This window comes from Agelaius phoeniceus, chromosome Z (assembly GCF_051311805.1).
Source record: "Agelaius phoeniceus isolate bAgePho1 chromosome Z, bAgePho1.hap1, whole genome shotgun sequence".
NCBI classification, from domain to species: domain Eukaryota; kingdom Metazoa; phylum Chordata; class Aves; order Passeriformes; family Icteridae; genus Agelaius; species Agelaius phoeniceus.
In genome coordinates, this window is record NC_135303.1 from 30773945 (window position 1) to 30791744 (window position 17800).

Here is a 17800-nt window from a genome sequence, read left to right on the forward strand (position 1 = left end):
CAAAAAAACAGTATGAAAAATTCAGTCTCCCACCCGAGTGTCACTAGTAGCACCAGGAGCTGCTGCCTACGCGGAGCGGGGCGCTGTCAGCTCCAGCCCTGCTGGGCTGTTCGCCGGTCTCTCTCGGCAGTGCCGGTACCGTGCGCTGAGGGCAGGGGCGGGGGCGGGACGGGGCTCACCCGGTCCCGGTGCCCGTGCTGTGAAGGCAGGGGCGGGCCGGGGTTCCTCCCTGTTTCCCGCTCTGGGTTCCCCGTTCCCGGCGGAACGGGGCTCACCCGGTCCCGGTGCCCGTGCTGTGAAGGCAGGGGCGGGCCGGGGTTCCCTGTTTCCCGCTCTGGGTTCCCCGTTCCCGGCGGAACGGGGCTCACCCGGTCCCGGTGCCCGTGCTGTGAAGGCAGGGGCGGGCCGGGGTTCCCTGTTTCCCGCTCTGGGTTCCCCGTTCCCGGCGGAACGGGGCTCACCCGGTCCCGGTGCCCGTGCTGTGAAGGCAGGGGGGGGGCCGGGGTTCCCCGTTTCCCGCTCTCGGTTCCCCGTTCCCGGCGGGACGGGGCTCGCGCGCTCCCGGCAGTGCCCGGGAAGGCCACGCGGCTCCCCGCGACCGCCGCGCGCCGACAGCGCCCCCTGCCGGCCGTGCCCCGCTGCGGAGCGCGAGCCGCTCGCCTTGGCACCGCCCCGGTGGGCGGGGTTCGGCCGGCGCTTCGCGCGCTCCTATTGGGCGTGGTCAGGAAAGGGGCGGTGCCGCCTCCTCACGTGAGCAGGGGCCGCGCGCTCTCCTGCCGGTTGGCGCCCCCTGGCGGTCGGCGGCCTCCCGGTCTCGCCGCGCCGGCATGGAGGGGAGCGGCAGCGACGGCGGGGCAGATCCGGGCCCGGCCGCGGCCCCGAGCGGCGAGGGCGAGGGCTGCGAGGGGCTGTGGGAGCTGCCGGTGGAGTGCTGCGAGAGGCGGCCCGTGTGCGGGCGCTGCAGGTGACGCGGGCGTGGAGCCGCGGAGGTGCCGCGGGGCCGGTGGGTCCCGCCCCGCTGGCCGTGAGGCGGTGCCGAGGCCCCGGGCGGGCGCGGGTCGGTGGCTCGGCAGGGTTTGAGTCGCCCTCAGGGACACCTGCACGGAGCGGGTCGGTGTGAGCAGGGTCTCTCTCGCTCGCCCTGTGCGCCCTCCAGCGCCTATGGCATCGCACAGTCGCGGAACGGGTCAGGCTGGGAGGGACCGCACGGGGTCATCTGGTCCAGACCCCCTGCTCAAGCAGGGCCATCCCAAAGCGCACGGCAGAGGATTGCATCCAGATGGTTCTTGGGTATCCTCATGACGGAGACTCCACAACCTCTCTGGACAATCTGTTCCAGATACAGTAGAGATGTTTTTTCTCATGTTCAGGTGGAACTTCGTGTGCATCAATTTCTGCTTGTTGCCTCTTGTCCTGAGACCCTCATGTCCTAAAGACAATGTACACATCTCTTGTGTAGCAGTAACATGACATGAATTAACTCTGTTGTCCAAGGAGTTGGTAAATGTGGTGGGAAATACCTAGAGGCTCAACACAGAGATGGTGCTACACCTTTTCTCTGTATGCTCACCTTAGAAAAGCAAAGGGGAAGCAATGTGTCCCCTCAATGCCATGCAGCGAGGCACGTGAGGCTCAGTACATCTGGACAGTCTTTGGTGCTTTGTGAAAAGAAAATGAAAAACTAGCCTTACTTAACAGCTTTATGGCTAATTTTGAAATCCATTCAAACATTGGTTAATACAACTTGTGAATTCAGGTGTCTTTTTGAGGCAGACAGTGACTTACGGTCTTACAGAAATATCTCACAATCTGATTGTATGCTTATGTATTTATGTATGTACTTTTAGTAAAGCAAGTGCAAGTTCCTGAACTGAAATGCTTGTGCATAACTGCCAGGGAAAAAATGCTTCTCAGTACCTATACTGATTCATCTGTTCCTGGTCATTGGTGAAATGAGTGGAAAGGCATGTAATTTTGCTGACAGTGTAGTTGCAGTCTCTTTTCAAGTGTCAGAGTTCAGAAGCTTGCTGCTGGAGAGTTTCCTGTATGTAAGTTGTAATAAAAAATGTGTATCTGCAAGTCATAGTATTTCAAAGTGTTCACTGTTAGAAAAAGTAGTCATAAGCAATAGTTGATGCTCAGAGATGAAAACCAAGCAGGAGAGTGACACTTGCCTTTTGCTGCCCTCTTTTTCTCTTTAGCTCAGAGAACTTCTTGAGCTGGATGTAATATTTTATATCCCCCAGTAAATTCAGGGGGTTTTTTGATGTGAATTTTTCCAGTCCCCCTTGAACTCATGTCAATTCCATGTATCAGCAAAATCTGGCTGGTTAGCAAGGACACACCACAGGCCTACAAACCACAGTGGGGAGGAATTATATTTTAATTTATTTTGGCTGTGGCTTCCACCTTCCTCCCTTGCACGTAGTATTTCAGGTATGAGCAAGCCAGCTGGAGATTTATACCTTGGGTGATGCATTTCTGTTGATATTTATAAGGATCCTTCTTCATCCTATAGCTGCTTAGTTACCTAGTTACCTTTTGGGAACTCTTTTAGAAAGCCAGAGTTGGTTTTTGTTAGCTACAGCACTCTGTATTTATTGACTCTTGACTCTTTCAGAGATCTTAAATAGGTCTGAAAAGTAGGGTTCCCTTTTCCTAAAGCTATGCCAATTACTTTCATATAAACCATGTATTTTTGTAAGGTTCTAGTAACCATATTTTTATTTGAAATCGTCTTTGTTGAAGTAGTTTGGCTTTTTGTTTGTTTGTTTGTTTTTGGTGTTTGTTTTTTTTTTTTTTTGGTTTGGTTTGGTTTTGTGTTTTTTTTTTTTTTCTTTTTTTCTTTTTTTTTTTTTGGGGGGTTTTTTTGGTAGTAGTGGCTTACTACTCAGCATTTCTAGTCCTTACATGCCAAGAAATTGGCTGAGTGAGAGTTAACCCACTGTCATCCCTTACTGAGCTTTTTAATGTTGAGTTCTTTTAAAATGCCTGTAGAGTACTTCTGTTATTGTTGTTTATTTTATTAGTGTGTTTCACAATACCTACTTCAGGTCCTTAAATTTTGAACAGATTCTCTGATGAGTCACATACAAAAATGGTTTCTAGAATAGGTGTCTCTCTGTTTTTTTTCATAGTAAATGTGATGCAAAATATTTGTTCAGCTCCTCATTACCATGCAGAATATTAAAACATCATCTTCCTAAAGAGCTGTGGATAAATTACATCTCCTTGTGAGGAGCATGGGAACAATGAGCACAGACACTGACAGAAATGTAGGGGCAGAGAAACCAAGGAGGATGAAAAGACCACAGAGCTACTTTTTAAGAAAAAGGATTTTTTTTTTTATTTTTTTATTTTTTTTTTTTTTGGTGGTGGTAACAATGCAAGACTAATTTGTACATTCACTGTATTTTTGCAGTGTATCCCCTCCATGCTATTCTTCAGGATTATAGCTAAATTTTGCTTTACATTGATCATGACTTTCTGTGGCATGACTTGGAGTTGAAGTGGGTAACGCTGTAGCTTAGGGTGCCTCATGGGAAGCAATATTACCCTTGACCGTATCATGTTGGTTGGGGCCAGGTATATTGAATTGACTTCCTCAATTTTCTGAACTCTAGATTTTTGTTGTAAGGTTCCTTAATGAATGTGATTTAGGTCTGAATTCAGTACAAAAGCATGGAAGAATGGGTTCTCTTTAGCATCATCTGGTGATTTCTCAAGGGAACTGACTTCAGGTTCTGATTTTTTTTAGAAATGGCAAGACAGCTGATTGACAACTTGCTAACAAGTGCTCAGTCAGTCAAGATGTGAAATAGAAATGTGGGAGTAAGGTAGATAAGTTTTCATTTTGGATAATTGTGAATGTCGCTTGAGTGTCCTGAAGGGACAGGATGTTTCTAAGTGTTATGTGTTGGAGACTTTTGATTGCCCATGGTGGTGGTGGGGAAAGTATTAGCATTTGCAATAGATTATGGGGGAGAATTTGAATGGAATAACGTAATACAATTTTACATTTTGAAGGTGTTGTGTGTGTAAGTGCCAGTTAAAAAAAAGTTTAAAATTACCCTGCTTATGATTGGTGTTTCAGATGGCAAGCAGCTGATGCAAATGAGGTATGTACATCATACTGTTTTATTCTTGAGGAGAGAATTTAATGCCTAGTCTATCTGCCAAAACCAAAAGGTTAGTGGTGATAAACTTTGAATAACTAGCTTCTTAAGGCTTTCATAGCTAACTTAAGTATTCAACTTGTTTTCAGAAGTTAAAGCCCCACACCCAAACATTTAAATAGGAGAATAGGCTTCAAATAATTTCCAAATTGCTATTAGCTTGAAAAACAAAATGAGCAGGCCCCACAACTGAAGTAATGTAGGACAACAATTTGACTTTGTGTGTGACGCTGATAGTAATTTAACATTTTGAAATTGTTGACTCCTGTGGGTCAGATTTCATTGTTTTCTAGATACATGGTGTTCTGTTGGGGGAAAAGCCTTTTATTAGTACAAGAGCCATGAATAGACTTCTTGCCACAAGTCTTGACTGTACATAGGAAAATTCCATTGTTATAGGAGAACTTCTGGGTAATATTTTCAGGAGAAATTATGACTTTAAACTGTGAGTATTATTTATCATCTCTGGACATTGTTAGGTGTCATGTAGGCCACCACAAATACCCACTGATAACACGCCTCTATATTTGCAGGACGGGTTTATGTTGTAGAGTTAGGTTAACAACAACTGGTATTTTCCAGTTCTGCTGTTATATGTGCTGTGCTGCTGTATATATATTTCAAGAGTGGGGGGGAAGAAACAGAGTAACATTAATCCTTTAATATAAATACTCCCTTTGCCTACATCTAAAATAATTACAGTGAATTTGAGCGCTGTGAGAGTTCTTGATAGCATTGATAATTCAATGATGACTTCTGATGACATGGTGCTGCTTCATATTTTGAGGAAAAATCTAATGTTCTTTTATAAGTGTCACATATTTGTTAATAATTCTGTTACGTCATATAAAGGCTGAGTCTGAAGAAGCAATTTGGGCTTTCTTCAGCACAATAAATACATGCATTTGCTTTATAACACGCTGTTATGGTATTTAGGTGCAAACATGAATTTTTAAAGTTTGAGTAGCAGTTGCAGAAAATGAAATATGCTTGCATTAAGTATTTTAGCAAGGGCTGTTGAAAGAAAATAGCTTCATAGCCTTTTATTACTTGTACTTTGGGATGATTTTTTCCATTTGGCATGTTTTTGTTATTGCTGTGTGGAGATGTATACCCATTTCCTATGAGGAAATAATTGTCAATTACTACCCTCACAGTCTGATATACTCAGCTGGGGCTGTAGCCTGGTCACTCTGTCATGTCACCATTGCTTACATCACAGAATCTTACATACAGAATGGGTGAGGTTGGCAGGGACCTCTTGAGATCATCTTGGGTTCAGACCCCTCCTAAAGCAGGACCAGCTAAACCAGGTTGCCCAGGATTGTGTCCAGCTGGGTTTTGAATATCTCCAAGGACAGAGACTCCACAATTGCTCTGGGAATTTCTCCCAGTGTTTGATTCCATCTGTGTTCAGATGGAGTTTCTTAGTTTACCTGTGTGTTTTGCCTCTTGCCCTGATAGTGGGTGCTATCCCATTGAGAAGAGCTTCATCTTCATTCCCTCCCATCAGTCATTTATACACAGTGATAACATGTTCCTTAGCCTTCTCTTTTCCAGGACAAAGAGTCCAATTTCTCAGCCTCTTCTTGTTCAAAAACTTCCAGTCTCATAGTCATCTTTAGCTGTGTGCTGGACCTACTCCAATAAGCTTGTTATGTTCTGGGAAGCCCAGATCTGGATCCAACACTCCAGACATGTCCTTAGTAGTCCTGAGTAGAGAGGAAGGATCACATCTCTTGACCTCCAGGCGGCGGTGTTAAATGCTGCCCAGTTTGCTATTGATGGCCTTTGCTTCAAGGGCAAGGACAGTTTGCTGGCTCATGATTAATCTCTCTGCCAGTTTCTTCTCTATGGAGCTGTTTTCCAGCTAACTCTTGGTTCCAAAGGGTATATTGGTGTCTGAGGCTGTTCTTCTTTTTATTCAGGGCTTTGCATTTACCTGTGTTGAAATTCCATGAGGTTCCTTCTAGCCCAGTTCTCCAGTCTGTAAAGGTCCATCCTGCCAGAGGCCAGTATTCCCAGACAGGGTTCTTCTAGATGTGCACTGTCCATCCTAAGTTACCAGAAGGGAATGCATGGGTTGAATCCAGCTAAAACCCACTGCTCTTTTTGAAGTTAATTTTGTGTTTGTTCAGCTTTTGTACTATGCTAAACCATGTAAATACTTCTTCCATGCTGTTCTGGCTGGGTCAGAAAGATAATTGTCTCTATTGATTTTCTTGGGGTCAGGAAGATAATTATCTCTATTGATTCTCTTGGTGGAGGCCATTTACACAAACAGTTGATGCACAGAGAAGTTTATCTAAAGCAAAGGCCACCCTCCAGTCCCTTTGTATTGAAATAAGTCCAGCTTCTTTTGTGATAGCCAAGGAGCTTCCTACATTTTTTTCTGAACTTTTCTTGAAAGGGTTTTTTTATCATCAGTCACACCTTTGGGTGGCCACACTGCCGGGTACTAGCCACTCCTGTCAACTGTGAGCTTTCTAAGGGCGCGCTCTGTCCCAGCATGCAGGTCAGTGGTGAAGAGTTTAAATGGTGTTAGCCCAGTAGCAATGTCTGGAGTAGTCCACTAGCAGCTTGTCTCCAGCTGGACTTTATCCCACTGGTCATGCCCTCAGCACCTGGCTTTGAGCCGGTTCTTTTCATTGTCAGTTTATCTAGGTACTTTATCAGCTTGTCTAGGAGGGTGAGACACTGTCAGAAGAATTATCAAAGCTGAGGTGAACAACATCTACTGCTTTCCTCTCATCCACCAAGGTACTCACTTCACTATAGAGGGCCATCTAGTTGATCAAATGGGATTTTCCCTTTGTAGATCCATCTGATTACTCTCAATATCCTTTTTTTTTTGTTTGTTTAGAAATGGTTTCCATGAGGATTTTCTCTACTGTCTTGCCAGGGGCTGATGTAAGGTTGACTGACCTGTCCTTTCCTGGACCTTCTTGCATAGAGGAATGACATTAGCTTTCTTTCAGACCTCAGGAACCTCTTTTATCTGGAGATCATCAAAACTGTCCTTGTAATAGTGTCAACCAGCTCCCTTAACATGCAGAATGCTCCAAGAAGGATCCACCACATGGCAAGGCTGAGTGATGGCAGCAGCACTGCTGTGATTCCCCTGCAGCTCATGGTGAAGACCCACAACCCATGGAGATCTGTGGTGGAGCAGAGCTCCATCTGCAGCTCTTGGAGAACCCCATACCCAAGCAGGTGGATACCCAAAGGAGGCTGTGGTCCTGTGGGAAGCATGGCTGGATTAGACTCCTGGCGGGACCTGTAGGGCAAAGAACCTGCATGGAAGCAGGTTTGTTGGCAGGACTTGAGATCCTGTAGAAGGGACCCACACTAGTGCCAGTTCATTAAAAACTGGAGCCAGGGGAAGGAGTCATGTTGGAGACATTTGTGGAGGACTGTCTCCTGTGGGAAGGGACTCTGGATCAGGGGAAGACTGTGAAGAGTCCTCTCCTTGCAGAGAAAGGAGTAGCAGAGAATGTGTGATGAAGTGACAACACTGTTGAGGGTAGAGAAGCTGGGAGTGAAATTGAGCCTGGGAAGAAAGGAGGGGCGGGGGAAAATGTTTTTAGGATTTTTGTTTTGTTCTTGTTATCCTACTCTGATTAATAGCAAACCCATTTCCCTAAGTTGAGTCTTCACCTCCTCTGGTAGCTGGTGAGTAATTTTTCCCTGTCCTTGTCTCATCCCATGAGCCTTTCATTATATTTTCTCCCCCTATTAAACTGAGGCGGGAAGTGCTAGAGGCTTTGGTGGGCATGTGGCACCTATCTAGGGTCAACCCCCCACTGACAGTAAAGAGACAATGGTGAATATGAGATTTGTCAGAAGAGCACAAGTAGCTGGTAATAAAACTTTGTTCTGAGATGAGGCAGAAACTGCCAGAGATAGTAATCTTTTGTAAGCATGAATTTGGCTTTCCAATTCTTAATCACAGTCCAAAGTTACGTTATGGAGATGCTATGTAGTGTAGTCTGTGTGGCTATCTCTAGAGTGTCTGCAGAATCAGTGTTTGCTGAGAGAGAGATTTTGGTACGTTAGTAGTGTTTTGCGGATATGTCTAAAAGAGTATGTGTGAAAAATTATTCTCTTGATGAAATAAGTCTTATTTTACTTTCAGATTTTTTTGTAGAAGGACTTTGTAAGCAGCACAACTCCAGTTGAGGTCTGGGAGGAGGCAATTGCCTAGAAGGGAAGAACTGGAGAGAGGAACTGGTTTTTTTAAAGGGGTTGTTTCAGCTGTTGCTTCTAATAGAAGAGCGAATAAATTGTTCTGTGTGTTCCAGTATAGCTGAAGGAATCAGAAATTATTTATCTCTTAATAGGTTTTTGGTCTAAGGAACTGAGTTTTCTTTCTTGTAACTTTTTCATTTATTACTTTTCAAAAAATACTGTGCCTTTTCAATTCTATTGTATCCTTGTGTTGACCCACTAATTGCTTGCATAGGTTTTCCAAAGTCTCGTCCGAACCTGGGGACATAATAACTAGAATGATGCTTTTGTAAGCTAATTTTAATGCAGAAAAGCCTGATAAAATATTTGAGGCCTTTTCACCTGTAGGTAGTATTTCTTAAAAAAATAGCTAAAAGTATTTGTCAAAGATTTCTTATCTCCTTACTATGAATGTATTGTAAGCGTTTATTCCCAGCATTCAGTGAGTTTTATATAAATATGGAATTCATCAGGGTAGATGTGCAGATGTATTTTTGTTTCCCTAAGTGTAGGTATATAGGCAGCTGAGAAGGTAAGAGAGACCTGGGTGCCAGTCAGGTGTCTGACCCTTCTCCAGGTCTTTGTCAGCCCTGTAGACAAAGTGAATCGCAAGAAGGACTCTGTTGCCATGATCGTATTTTTTGTTACTTGATTTATGCTTTCTTAGCCAGCCTGGGGGAACGTGTGTTTGCATTGAGAGATCAGGAGCACTGCACTTAGAAAGCTAGAAAGTGAGTTAAGTTCTTAAGCAAGAAGGTGCTAGTGGCCTCTTGCCCCCAGTCTTGGAGTTGGTAATACTTCACTTGCCAGCAGAGAATCCAGCCACAAGACCACAGAACAAATTATTGTTTTGAGTTTTATGCTTGAACACATTAAGAGAAGATAATTTCTGAATGGTTTTACAGCAGATTGCAGATTATTTTATCAGTAAGTGCCTATTTTTGCAACAGCAGAAAGTTACTTTACAAACTGAAAATTTATTTCAGCATTAAGTGGTTATGTTGATTTTCTTGCCACTGGAGAAGCAGAGATATTTATGCTGTAAATATGTCAGCTCTTCTGAAGAGGCTAAGGAATTTGAATAGGACTGGGGGTGTGAATAGCAAAAGTATACAACCTGAAAGTTTCTTCCATTCAAGAATTACCCTTTTTGCTTGATAGACACAAATGTCTTTTAAGTTTTTATTTATTTTCAATAGAAGATGCTCAAGGAGATTTGAGGAATTTTAAGAGGGGGTCTTGAACTTGCGTGCTTGGTAGTAAAAAAGATGTGGAATTTACCAACTACAAATTAAGATGTAGCTTGTTTGAAATTGATTAACTACGATATATGTAATCTATACCACATTTCAAGAAGAATAGCTAAAGTGGAAAAATTATCAAGCATTAGATTGGAAGTCCAGTGCCTTTTATAATCTTAACATGCTTGTGGTGATGTTGCTTTAAATGATTATAGTTTGCTCACTAAATTCTGTATCTTCTCTTGACTAGAATTATAAATATCAAGCTAAACATTGGTTTTTTTCTTCTGTGTTTAGCAGTTACTGTATATGCAGTAGTTTTTTCATGCTGATGTTTCTTTGGTGTGTATTACCAATATTGAGTGGTGCCAGAGCTGTTGGTGAATTAAAGTTTTTGTGACTTCACTGTTACTTATTTCTGCTGCACTGAATTTCAAAGGCATTTATTAATTTCATACTATATTGTGATCAGATTAATGAGTAGTGACCTTTTTAGGGGGCTGGTTTTGTTCCTCAGCTGACTTGGTTAGCATACTTTTTTGATCTGTTGGTATTAAAAAAGGAAAGAGAATATATCAGGCTGGCCACATATGGTCCGTGGAAACTATAGGTTAATAGGAGCACACCCGAAGACAAGAATTGCATCAGAGAATAATCTTGTTAGTTAAAAAAATGTAGTATGTTTGATTGGCTTCTACTCTGTAATTACACCAAGCACACCTTTTCCTTGGGGATGGTAGTGCATTGTAAAAGAGGTCAAAAATGCTTCAACATTGATTAAGCCTTCTCAGTTTAATTGTAAGGAATACTAAAAAATACTAATGGTTATTTTTCTTGATTTGCTTTTGATTTTTGTAAGCCTAGCACAAAGCAAAAACCTAAAAAGGATGAGTTTTACTTTCCATTCTTTGGGGGTTACAAAAGTAGCTGAAGACTGTTATCCATATACTCAAATAAGAGTTGGTTTAAGTGCAGCAAATCCAGTGATTTTTCATGTGATATTTGGGTTTATGTCTGATATTGGCATACGTAAATTCCAGCTGCAGCGCTATCTCTTTTGAGGAGAGGCAGCTCTGACATATCCCTGAGTTATTTTGTAGTGTGCTATAGAGCTTGTCTGAGCCTCCTGTGACTAATTGGTCTTAATTCTTTCAGATTCTTTTCAGTTACCTCTTGTCTGTTTTTTCTTTCTTTTTTTTTTTTTTACATTTTCCCTCAGTTTGAGTTTTGTTTTTAAAAAACCTTTCGTGTCATTTCAGGTGCATCACTCAAACCTTCTTCCTTTGTTGAAACAGTATGCCTAGAATTTCTCAGAATTTATTTTTTCTTCTAAGTAATGAATTTAATGAATTCTAAGAATGATTTATCAGGGTCATCTGACTTCTTCCACCTGATTTTTTTTCTGATTTCTTTCATTGATGAAAATTTTTTGTTTTCCCTTTCAGCTGTGATAATTGTTGGAGTCTTCTCTCTCCCTTTTAATGACTGTATGTCATTCCACTCCCTGATTTCCCATTCACATTTATCCCTTGCAATGTGTGTCCCTTTCTCATTTTTTAAAAGTCAAATTGTGTTTTGAACACTGGATTCAGTTTTCACTTGGCACTTTTATAGGGTTTACAGAATTGTACTTTTGTTTCACAAGCTCTGCTGAAATGTTTTTCATCAAAAACTCTAATGCTTTTTACTTGGAATAAATAATCCCAGTTCAGACTCCTGGATCTGTCAGCCTAGTACTTGTCTGTGCTATTTCTAGAAGCATACCTGTTGATAGGGGTATGGAGGAGATCTATAGGGCAGGAGATCTTTCTCCTTTTTAATGCCTTTATTAAAAATCAGCTCGGGTGGGAAGAACTGACGGGTCACACTCATGCTGCTGCTGCTCCCATGAATGGCATGGAGGAGGAGGAAAAGTGCAGCTTTGTCCGCTGGTTAGCAGCTGGTCCGCTGGGGCTTCTGTCCGCACGAGAGCACCAGGAGGTTCCCAGGTTTTTGGTTTGACATTCAAGGTTCTCTTTCCAGCCAACATCTTTTAGATTAGGGTGTGGGGTAAAAAGGGTCTTAGTGGACACTGGATCCTGTTCCTCATGTCTAGACATCACTTCGACCCCTCAATTCCGTGTTGACTCGTTGTTTTTAAGGGTTTTTGCTAGGTTTGGTGAGGGGCTTCTTCATTTACATGCCAACTCTGATGTCCCCTCCTCTTCACCATCCATGTCCGCTCATCTTCACCATCCAGGTGCCACCCTCCAGGAAGCAACAGGGTGCCACTCAACAAAAAGGGGAATTCCCAAGCATCAACAACAGGTAGTTAATGAAAAACTATTAACAACAGATGATTACCACAACAAACAGTTAGAACTCCACCCTGGCAGCAATTGGCTCAACCTGTGAGCTCTGCAACCTTTAAAAAAAATGGGCAACTTTTCTACTCATGACAGTGGCCCCTCTTTTTCTTTGATCAGACTTAAACTTAAGCTCACATCAACTTGCAATTTCTGCCTCATAGGCATAGAATTTCTTTAATTTTTTTTGTATTGATTATAAATTTCTTGAGCACTCTGGTAATCATGGTTACTTTACTTTATTACTTTTTTTGGTTTCTTCAGGTTAATTTTCTAGAGATCCCTAGGTTGGTCTGCATGGCAGATGTTACCATTTTAATTAAGCAGGGAAAAAGCATGGTAAAAAGAGCAAGCCAGCAAGCATAAACACGTTGATAAAAGCTACTTTTTTCCACCAATCTCTTTTGAAAGTCCATAGGTTATCCCACCAACTGGAATCAAGTGTAGGAGTCTGTTCTTGGTTATTAACATATGCTAGTTTTCTTATTTCATTTGAGATGTTTCTAATGATTGTACTCTTCATCTCTAATACTGCCTGAAGCCTGATGATTCTGTTTAACATGGATATTGGGGTCTGATAACCCCAGGACTCATCTTGAGCTCAAGTGGCTGGGCCATAAGTCTTGATAATTTTTCTTGGGATCCGAACCTGGCTCTTACAACTTTGGATTCTTCCAAATTCTATTGCACTTTGCCTCCTCTGTTTGGTTTTTCTTAAATCATCGTATGTAGGAACTCCTAAATTTCATCCAGATTCTTTGGGTAATAAAAAAAAAAAGCTGGTTTTATCATTCTAATGGTGCAACTGCCAGACCAGTCTCCTGGCAATTGTATGTGTATGTTGTAGTACCACAAATCCAAAATAGGTGTTTAGGGGCCCCCCAAAAAGTGTTCTAAGTTTCTTTTGGGCATTCCCAATATTTAGAAATTTCTTTCATTCCCCAAAAGGGGTTTATCCCTTTTTCAGCACACTCATAAAGTTCATATGCTTCATGGTGGATGCACTTATTCCCTTCTGTTTTGTCAACAGACCAAAATTTATTTGGATCTCCTGGGAGCCAGTAGGTAGCAGAGTTTTTAACTGCTAAATACCTTTTACAAACCATTCTTCTTACTGGCATACAGTACCCCTTCCCTTTTCTTAAAATACCTTTTTCTCTTGTTATTCTTGCTTTCAGATCCCATTGTTCTTTTTGCTTCACCTCTGTAACACTAAATTCTGGGTTATTCTGTATCCAGTTTAAGATTTCTAACAGCTCTAGACTAATCACTTCCCATGGCTAAATTTCGGTCATCTGGGTACTTCCACAAACCCAACAATTAGTTAGATTCAATTTGTGGATGATTTTTTCCACTGAATCCATGAATAGATTCTTACCTCGGGGTATCTCTAACTGGTTTTGTTCTCTCATTGCTTTTACTATCTCTTTCTCTTTGACCAGATCTACCAGGCTTGCTTCAGTAGCATCATGTTCAAAGCACAACCAGGCTTCTCCTACAGGGCACTCCCAGGAATTGCTCTCTAAAAGTGGAGGTATTCTGGGCTATCCAATACATTTTCTTATCCTCTTGACAAAGGACCAATTGGGAGAGGTTAACACAATTAGGGTTAAAATTGGTGTGGACTCTTGACAAGGAATTACTTCTTTCTCATAGAGGGGTTGGTAGCATTAATTGCACGGCTGTCCAGGGCTCCCCAGAGCACCACCAGCAATTAGAGCCATCATTACTACCCTTCCCAAGAGTGCAGTTTGGGTCATCTTACACAGCCTGCCCACCCAGCCTTGCCTCTTGGGGACTTTACTAAGAAAAAGCCTTCAAGCTCTTTAGAGTCCCTTCTACCTGCTTCTCTGGTTAAACCTCTCTTGGTCTGTCTTTCCTAATTTAGTTTCTCCTAGGGAATCATTCTGTAGAAGATTAACCTGGAGTCTTTGGTACTAAGTTGGGAGAACTTAACCAGAATTACTTAACAGTCTTTAACCTTTTTACAAACCTCTTTGAAACACAGAAATGTCTTATAACACTTTAAGATATGGTATGGTTCTGATACCAAACTCTTTTCAGTTCATCAGTCTTTTTGGCTCTTCCTTTTTAGAGTCAACTTTAAGTCTTTCGGTCCTTTTATAATGGTACACTCAGGTGAATTAACTCGTGATGTGGTTGAATCTTGTCCTGAGTTAGGGGGTGAGAGAGGTGTGGAATCTGGTCCAATGCCAGAGGGAGAAACTGACATTGAATTCTGTCCAGTGCCCAGAGGTGAGACTGGTCCTTTTATTCTCATGATGTGGGTCCAACCCTTTTCTCTGGTCTGCACAGCCAAATTAGCAATGAGGAGTACCTGAAAGGGGCCTTCAAATTTAGGCATTAATGGTCCATTATTCCAGGATTTTATCAAAGCCCAATCTCCTGGGTTAATGTTATGTACTTTTGTGTCCACAGGGGAAGTTTGGGGGAGATATCCTCTTTTTCTAAGTCCTTCTAGGGTTCTTCCAATGACTTCTAAATATTTTCTGGGAGCTTCTTCTCCTTCCAAGTAGTCTACTGTGCTATAGGCTGTTAACAAGAATGGCAGTCCAAACATCATTTCATAGGGTGAAATCCCTATATCAGACCCGGGTCTTGTTCTGATGTGCAAAAGCGCTAGGGGCAAACACTTTAGCCAATTCATTTTTGTTTCTTCGATCAATTTAGTCAATACATTTTTTGAGAGTTTTGTTCATCTGCTCCACCCTCCCAGAACTCTGGGGCTGCCACGGAGTATGTAATCTCCATTTCATTCCTAAAGCTTCGATCATATTTTGCAATGTTTGGGCCATGAAATGTGGATCTCGGTCTGAGTCTATGGTGTTCACCATTCCATATCTGGGGATAATGTTCTCCAAGATTACTCTTGCCATGACCTGGGCTGTTTCCCTTTTTGTTGGGAAGGCTTCCACCCAATGGGTGAGAGGATCTACTATAACCAGTAAATGTTTGTATCCCTGCGCTGAGGGCATCTCAGTGAAACCTATCTGTATGCCCTGGAAAGGTCTTAGAGGTAATTCCCTCCCTCCAGGTGCTACCTTTCTCATAACTTTCTGGTTTACTTTTTGACAAATTAAACACTTTTTTGTAATTGCTTTTGCCAGGCCATATACGCCTATGCACAGGTTATTTCTTAAGAAACGATCACACAATCTTTGGATTGTGGGATAGAGTTTCTTGCCCCCACACTTTCTCTAGCTACAGCAGCCATGATCCTAGCCTTGGCCTTTGCTCTTTCTTCTTCCCTCCTTAAATACACCTTCAATGCTTCTCTCAATAACTCATTAATGTCCTTCTCTTGCCAATCTTCAATCTTTTCCAGTTTTCTCCGTATATCTGGCCAAGATTTGGCAACAAACTGGACTTTTAGTAGCACTTGACCTTCTGGGGTGTCTGGGTATATTTTAGAGTACAATTGGAAGTTCCGCTTTAGGTGATTAAGCCAAGCAGCAGGAGTTTCTTCTCTTGTGCACCCTCAAATACCAATTTGGTATTAGTTCCTTTGGGAACTGACTCTTTGGTCCCCTGAATAATCAAAGACCTATATTCTATCATGGCCCTCCTCCCTTCCTCCTGATTAGAGTTCTAGTTGGGGTCCGTTAGTGGGAATTTCTGTTCACCTGATGGTACCTGGGGTCCCGGACGGTTGTCTTTCTCCCAAATTCTTATGCCAGCAGCTTTAATCATCCAGACCTCTTCTGGTGAAAAAAATATATTTAAAATGGAATTCATCTCCCCCCAAGTGTAGATATTTAGACCTAAGAATTGATCCACTTGATTGGCCATGCCCACTGGGTCCTCAACTAAATTCCCTAACTCTTTCTTGAATCCTCTCATCTCGGAAGCAGTTAGAGGAGCATTCACAAAGCCATTATTTATTCCAAAAGTCCAGTTTAATGAAATTGAAAGTAGACAAATTGTGCACTAGGAAGACAATAAGTGGGTTAAATTAGAATGAATATGAAATGTTCAGGAATTCAATATTTTGATGCTTTTGTCAGATAGAGGAACGAAAATACTCCTGATCTAAAAAGCACCTAGAGTTTATAGGTTAATTACAGATGCCAAACAGTCTGAGGAAATCTACTGCCAGAAAAGTTAATTAGAGATAAGGCTAGTTTTGTTAACAATGGATTGTATTCTTAACAGCTGTAAAGTGGGAAATCAAGACAGTGGTATTTTATAAAAAAGGATGATCCAAAAAAGTTTCACACTTATGATTCCGAGGTTCTTATGGTTTGCTATGTATATGAAACAGTAGCAGTTCAATTCAATTTTATAATGTATGGAACTTGTTTTTCCTGGTATTTTTGAATTCAGAATTACACTTAAGCAATTTAGGAATAAGCTGCCTTTCTTCCCCCTCCCTTGATTTATTAGAATTGTTGGTTAGAAACTTCAGAAATTCTCTGTGTTAGAATTTTCAACAAATGAAGCTGTAAGGCTGTAAAATCATTATAGTTTATTTTGTTTCTAATAGAAGAGCTTGTTAATTGTACTTTCTAATAGGAAATTTCTTCATTAAAATACCAAAGAAATATCAATGAATTCCAATTGTGCTGATTCTTCTGGAGACCTATGTTAAGTTCTCCTTGAGCATCAAAGTTCTTTTAAAAATCCTAATGCATGAAAAGCAGGCAGCTAATACAGTGTATAAAGTTGATTTTAAGTGCCTTTTAGAATATGTCATCTCCACATAGGTTAAAAAATAACCCCTCGTGTACACCAAGCCTACTTACACCTATGCCTTACAAAAGTGAACAGGGATGCTGATGAATATGTGCTTTAAACTCAAGTGGTTTTAAAGATATCTAGGCACCCAAATATCGTGGAGCTTAAGTCTTTAAAACTGCTTCAGTAATGTCTTTGATGTTTATAATGGCACAGTGGATATAATCTGTCAAAATCTATTAAGCTGGTTATTTAATATAACTCTATTCTGATTTAATATAACTCTATTCTGAGCCACTGCCTTCATTTTGTATTCTGTCCATGTTGGCAAATGCAGATTTTGTAACTGTTGGGAGAGGGGCCGGGAGGAATTTAGTAGGGGCAATATCAGAGGCCTAATGAAGTCATGTACCACTAAAACAAATGTGGGTAGGGGACAAATGGAAGAGGAGCACACCCTTCTTTGACAAACTGGTTAATGGATTTAACTGTCTGTAACCATGATGACAGGTTCTGGTTCTGGAGTAGGGGGTGGTTACCTTGGTCTGAATTTAAGAATATTAAGGGAATGTTTGGGACCTTTCTACGTAAGTCAAGCTGGGAATATACAGACTAGGTAATAGGTTTACAAAATAAACAAAATAAAGAGGCCTGTTGAGCTCAAGCAATCCACAGTTCAAAGCAGGAGAGGTCTTTGTGCGGGTTTATGCTGCGGGCAGCGCTATTGAACGTGCTCCCAGTGCCCAGGCGGGCGGGGTGGAAGGCGTGCGCAGCCGTGCAGGTCACAGCCAGGTGGAGGGAACAATGCTACTGCAGGAGGTTAGAGCTGCCGTTCACAGAGACGCTGACAGCTGTCTGGTCATGAGGAACCTCAGGAAATTCAGCACATTCGAAGCTCAGTTCCCAGGGCTTAACGAGCCCCGGTATCACTGTCAGCCTGCGTACTGGCCTGCAAGGGAGCCACATGCAGCAGAGGTGGGCAGCAGGGTAAGCGTGGGCCAGCAGCATCCCCTGGTGGGAGAAGAGGCCCTGTCCTGTCAGTTTCAATCAGAGTGTAGCTGTGTTTCAGTTTCACAAAAAACGAATTTAACTTTCTGAGAGTGGTTAAATGCTAGAG

General features: G+C 42.2%; 1 protein-coding gene across 2 annotated transcripts in view; it reads left to right on the top strand.

Annotated features, from left to right (window-relative positions):
• The first annotated feature begins 796 nt into the window (after nt 1-796).
• Nucleotides 797-17800, top strand: part of DTWD2 (DTW motif tRNA-uridine aminocarboxypropyltransferase 2) — a 70754-nt gene continuing 53750 nt past the window's right edge. For both annotated transcript variants that reach the window (XM_077171553.1, XM_054652686.2), the window contains exon 1: nt 797-964. In XM_077171553.1, the coding sequence (XP_077027668.1) occupies nt 828-964 (137 nt within the window). In that variant the 5' untranslated portion in view covers nt 797-827. The remainder of the gene's footprint in view (nt 965-17800) is intronic.